This window comes from Nicotiana tabacum, chromosome 6 (genome assembly GCF_000715075.1).
Source record: "Nicotiana tabacum cultivar K326 chromosome 6, ASM71507v2, whole genome shotgun sequence".
Taxonomy (NCBI): Eukaryota; Viridiplantae; Streptophyta; class Magnoliopsida; order Solanales; family Solanaceae; genus Nicotiana; species Nicotiana tabacum.
In genome coordinates this window covers 134,523,528-134,529,659 of record NC_134085.1, presented here as the reverse complement: position 1 = coordinate 134,529,659, position 6,132 = coordinate 134,523,528, and the positions used below count along the sequence as shown (strand labels likewise).

The window sequence follows — 6,132 nt, the reverse complement described above, 5'->3', positions numbered from 1 at the left end:
GAAAGTGAATCACCTTACTTGATCAACAAAAATGTCGGCTATTCAAATTTGTGAGAGAATAAATTGAAGTGATCCAATACATTAATCACCTAGCTACCACAACTAAAGCCTGACAAACATAATAGGCTAATAGTAATACCATGTGAAACTTTTGCACTACGGTGCCAATGTTTAAATTTGCCAGTCATAAATTTCCTTGCATCCACCACCGTCTATGCCCTAAAAGCCATATCAAACAAGTGGCATAAACAAGTCCTGTTTTTTTTTAAATATTATTTGAATGGAAAAATGAAATATTTACATAATGACAATTTTTCTTTTAAACTACATGAAATTAAATTGCCAACAGCTATTCTTTGGGTAACAAGTATGGGGCTGAATTTGGGTGACCCGAATTCATAATTTCTGTAATCACAAGGTTTCTAGCCCTATTGATGGTCATGAAGCACAAGTACAAATGCTCTTCTAATTCATCCAATTGCTCCACAAAGCTTGCATAATTCTTTTTCAATTGGCGCGCTACTTCCCCACTGGCTTGAAGTTGAAGTTGAACAGGATCTCCACCTCGCTCGAGCCAAAATCGAACTATGGCTTGTAAATCTTCTAATTCATCAGTTAGCCGACCCACTAGCCTGCTTATAGTATCCAAGTCTCTAATCAAAATGTAGGTCCCTTTTGCAGCTATGTCAAGCTGAGCTGACCAGCTTGCTAGCTTCTTACTCGACGCGAACTGGAATGAAGCCGCCATTACAATAGGAGCCGCTACTAGCAAGGCAAGTGCATGAGTCGCGACAATTATTGTAAGCGAGACAGTTAAAGCCACGAGAAATACAGCTGAGCCACGTTTGAGTTTGTTCATTAGACGTAGTTTGGCTCTGGTCTTGTCTCGTCTAAGCTCGAGTTGTTTTAGCAGCTGAGAGCAGTTTGCTTGAACGGCATGAAATTGGATTGATGAAGATGCAGATGAAACAAATGGATTAAGGGAGTTACAGAATTTAGCTAACCGGGTCAGGATCTTGGGCATGGGGTCCACATGTGAATATGGTGTTTTCTGGAGAGAGTCTAAGGTGAATTTAAGTGATTTATATTTGGATCGTGTACTTTCCACTTTTTTTAGCAATACACTGCAGAGTAATGAGGCTTCAGCAGTTTGGGAAAAATACTCGGATAGTAGAGAGTAAGTTTGTGGGTGGGTTTGGATCAAAGCCAGGATCCGAGTAACTGTGGGTTGATCCGGATCCAAAAGATGCTCCACGAAAAGCCGGTAAGAGGGAAGCCGAGCAGCTGAAGTGGAGCCGACAATTTTGGTGGGGGAAGTAATTTTTTCACCTAAAGCAAGGACACGTGTCCAGAAATCAGCGTAGGATTCGGTTCTAAAGGCATGGGCATATTCCTCTCGGAGGTCCAATTCCACGTGGGCTGGTTTCTCGCTTTGGGCTTCTGCATGCAAACACAAAGAATTTAGAGAAGATTTCGTAACTAGGCAATGTAGAAAACAAAATTGCAGATTTTAAGTAATAAAATGAATATTTCAATTGTAGCCATGAAAAAATTACCATCTTAGCAAATTCCTGCCAGAAATGGAACCCCCATTTTTTTAAGCCTAAAATCTCGCTATAACAACCTTTTTATTCTCAATCCCTATATCAACATGATGCATCCATTCCAAAAAATTCCTAAATATATGAAAGTTAATTAATGCTAACTACATTCATTTCATTAACTTATTTTCTCTCTTCACAAACATTATTTCTTCCTTTTAGATAATCATCAAAAGTTAGAAGAAAAAAAACCATAAAGGACTAGCTTTGTAGTAGCATAAATAATACAATATATTAAATATACCAACTATTTATATATAATATAAGTATGTGTCTTCAAACCTACCAGAAAAAAATATTGTTGCATTAATTATACAATCAATATAATTGTTAGACACACATCTTATAACATTTCATTGTAAAACTAATCCAAGAAATATACCTATTATATACATAGTATACATATTAAATATTAAACAATGGATATACAATGTATAATATACGTATAAACAATATATACATATATATATTTCATTAAACAATATATATGACATATTGATGAAATAAATATATTATACTAAAGGTATATCTTGGAGAAAAAAAAAATTATGCAGTATAAAATTAAACATTGGACAAAATACAAGAAGTTCCCACGATTGCCTCTTTTCAGTATCTTTAAGATATTTGGGTGGGTATTTATTTGGGATTTTTACCTAGCTATACTATATTAGAAACTTATTAACCACTTTTCTTTAGATTCCTTAAGAATTACATTGTGTATCTATATTTACTATTATGTACAAAATATAGTAAAAGAAGGATCCCTTAAATATAGGAATTAATTTGTAACGTATCTCTCATCCCCATCTATCAACTTTAGCCTACTAAAATCATGATTTTCTTCCTAATTTCAAAAAAAGTTAAAAGTCATTCTCTCTTTATACAAATCCACCAATATCTCTCTCTCATACAAATCAAACTATTATCTCTCTAAAATTGTAGCATCATATATTTCTCTGAATCAATTCCACCAACAACCATTAAAAAGCTTCTACTATTGACAAATCCATCGACATTATCTCTGAAACTGCAAGTAGAGAGGTCTGCCATTGACATACCATTAAAAAAGTTCGAAACTTTGAAATAGATATTCGGATTTTACGAATTTGTGATAACGATTGTGAAATCCTTTAGAGTTTATATCTTAATTTGAAGGGAGATTGTGTAAGTTTAAAGTTGGTTTTAGGTTGAATTTCAGATTGAAACTCGAGGAAGAAGAAGTTTCGGAATTGTATTACGATTGTATGATAAATGTATCATAATTGTATCTGAGTTGTATTTGATACATCAATACATAAGACAATTCTGATACAATACTAATACTATTAAAATATAATATTTTATCACAATTTAAGTTTAGGGTTGGTTCTAGGTGGATGTTTTAAATTGAAACTTGAAAAAGACGAAGATCAAAAATTGTATCATAATTTAGAATTGTATCATAATTTGTACCAAAAACAATACATGATACAATACTAATACAAGTATAATATGATATTGTATCAATTTAAGTTTAGAGTTGATTTTAAGTTGTATCAGAATTGTGTAAGAATTTTTTCAGGATTATATTAAATTTGTATCTTAATTATGAGCAGTTGTGAGTTCGTGATGAATTTCACAGTTTGTATAACAAATATATGATAGTTATATATTAATTTATTAGTACTGTATCAAGTATTATTTTGGATATTAGGGTACCATCTACAAGTTAGATACAATTGTGATACATGTATGATACAATTATGTTTTACGTATTGATGTCTCTGATACAATTTAAATACAATTATGATACAGTTATCATATAATTGCTGAATATTTCTTCATTTTCAGTGTTCTCCGGTCTCCCAGCAGAAGAACGATACAATTGATGATTTAATAATATAAAGCTATCAGCAATGGTAGGAAGAGAGAAGATGGAGATTCTGAGCGTAGATGAAGGGATTTGGTTGTAAAAAAAGGAGAGAGAAGAGGAGAGGGGAAAAAAAAGAAAGGATATAATTGAATCCCTTAATTGAAGGCATTAATAATGAGGTGAGAGCCTTTTAGGGAGCAATATACATAATTTGTAAGAAAAACCTGGATACTTATTAGAAACTACAAACCATAAAGAACATTGATAAATAAGTTTTTAATAGAGTGTAGCAAGGTAAAAATCCCATTATTTATGGAAGTGAAAAAAAGATTATAAAATGCGGATTGATTTAGATTGTGTATGAGAGAATAATGAAAAAGGGACTTTTTCTTAGAGCACCTATTCAGAATTAAAATTCAAAGAAAATGGCAAGTTTAGATTAATGATGAGAGAGAATATTCTAATAAATTAATGTGGTTCAATAATCCCTTGAATTGTGCTTTTACGTTTTAAAAATTAAATGCCATGTAAAAGATCATAAAAAGTGTTTAACTGTAAATTAATGTGCTATTTTTAAAATAAAACAAAAGTAATGTTATTTATATAAAAACTCTTTACAAAGGGACTAACAGTGTTAAAATCTCAAAATTAAAAGTATTTAGAGCCCGTTTGGACATAAGAAATTTTTTCTTATAAGGAAAAAGCGACAAAAGAGATAATGGAAAAGAACTCGGGCGAAGGGCACCAATAGCCACTTTTAAGTCTATTATCTAAAATATTTATAATTTATAATATATTTAAAAATTAATTAATTTATCATAAATTCAAGACTAAATATGTTAAATTTTTGTATCCTGAATTTTTTAGGTGCAAATTTGGATTTCATGACTTAGTGTCCTAAGCTTTTCAGCTGCTTATTTGAAATTCAAGACTAACTATTCTGAATTTCTGAACTACTAATTTAAAATTTAGGATATAAAATTCAAATTTCTGGATATAATTTTCGAAACTTTAGGACACGATATAGTGAAGTTTGAACTTTAAGGTTTAACCTTCAAAACTTCATATCCTGATTGAGCGAATTGGATAAAATCTTTAAACACATTATAATCTATGAATATATTTTAATAGCACACTTAAAAGTGGCTTATTTCCACAAAGAATGCACTACTACTCTACCCATATGGGCTATGTCCCTACTTTTAGATTCATCATTAGGCTCAATCTTAGCCCAAAATAAGAGGAAAGCTATGGGCCTTCGGTTCTTTAAGCCCATAAAGATTATTAAAGGTCCATAACAAACCCAAATCGGATTGGATTTCCAATTCAAAATTGACTAGCAATCAATTTCTATATTTTTTTTTCTATGACAAAGTTAACAGGAGAGCAAGAAGACACTATTATATAGCATTTGTCACGAGGTTAGTGAAATTCAAACTATCCCACGAAAACTCAATTCCAAATTCGATTAGTTGAAACGTTACTCAAGTAGTGTAAAAATTTGTAGAATGAAATACCTTATGAGTTATGAGCAGGAAAAACCTCAACTAGAAACTCAATTCCAGATTAATGATTGTACTAACACAAGGCACGTGCTTTTGGACGGATACTCCCAAGAGACCAGAAAGTAAAAATTATCGGATGAGTTGTTGGCTACTATTCCCTCCATTTATTTTTACTTGTTCATGTTTGACTTGATATATTCTCTAAGAAATAATTAATAATATGATAATTTTAGTATATATCACCCCTAATTATAATATGTTGGAACATAAGTAACAGTAATTAATAACAAGATAAAATAGGTATAAAATGATAAGTTATCTTTAGATTTTTCAAACTGAACAAATAAAAGGAGATATCTTTTTTTGAGTATAATAGAAAAGTAAAAATCGAAGAACGGTTATTTTGACAGCTTTGGCACAATTTGGGAACATGCAAAAAACGTGCTTCGTCTCTTGTCATTGAGAATCGCAACCCTGCCTCGACCATTGATTTTCTCTTTCTTTAGCAAGATTCATTAGTATAATCGTCGTATTTTTATACTCGATATTTGCAAAGTTGTTAACGAGCTTTGTTTTCACATGGTTTTTTTAATCTGTCTGTTTTGTCTACTACACGAGCACGACAATTGACAAATACATAATTTGGATTTTATGATACATAACATCAATCAATTTCGTAGAATTGAATTCACAAACAAAGCTGGCTGAAACAAATCAATAAAACGGAATTAACAAAAGAAACTTACCATTCCATGCAAAATATTTTCTCAGAGCTGGACGAAATTTTATCTTCATTCTTCTTCTTAATCCCTGCAATAGAAATCTCAAAGGAGGAGTCCTTACAAGTAATTAACTATTCAAAGATGAGAGAGGACGCAGCAGTTTATAGTAAATAGAGATATTTAACTGTTTCAAAGGGAGAAGGAGAGAGGAGAGTACACGTTTGAGGCACCTCTTATAATTGATTAAATGCTATATGTTTTGTTTTCGCTTTGAAGACAAGAAAAAATATTTCTGTACGCTTAAGATGTTATTACTAAGGGGGCCTTGCACTGCAAGGGATTCATTGTCCACAAAATTTCAACATTTTCTCTGATATGTCTTAGAAGGCAACTCGCTAAGCTATAGAGCGCCCCTAGAATATCAACCACACAATTCTGTTGGACACTGTTTC

General features: G+C 31.7%; 1 protein-coding gene across 1 annotated transcript; it reads right to left on the bottom strand.

The window, feature by feature from the left end:
* Nucleotides 1–246: 246 nt before the first annotated feature.
* Nucleotides 247–5,869, bottom strand: LOC107764511 (UPF0496 protein At3g49070). The gene is made up of 2 exons (XM_016583096.2): nt 5,705–5,869; nt 247–1,440 (listed from the first exon to the last, which is right to left on the bottom strand). Exons 1-2 carry the CDS (start codon nt 5,751–5,753, stop codon nt 350–352), a joined length of 1,140 nt encoding a protein of 379 aa, XP_016438582.1. The 5' UTR covers nt 5,754–5,869; the 3' UTR covers nt 247–349.
* Between the last annotated feature and the right edge of the window lie 263 nt (nt 5,870–6,132).

What these genes read in the sequence shown, in the direction of transcription:
- LOC107764511 (XM_016583096.2), bottom strand. Translation starts at nt 5,753, where the DNA reads ATGAAGATAAAATTTCGTCCAGCTCTGAGAAAATATTTTGCATGGAAT. An exon ending in AAAATATTTTGCATGGAATG is followed by an intron (nt 1,441 to 5,704) that starts GTAAGTTTCTTT and finishes GTTTGCATGCAG; the next exon opens with AAGCCCAAAGCGAGAAACCA.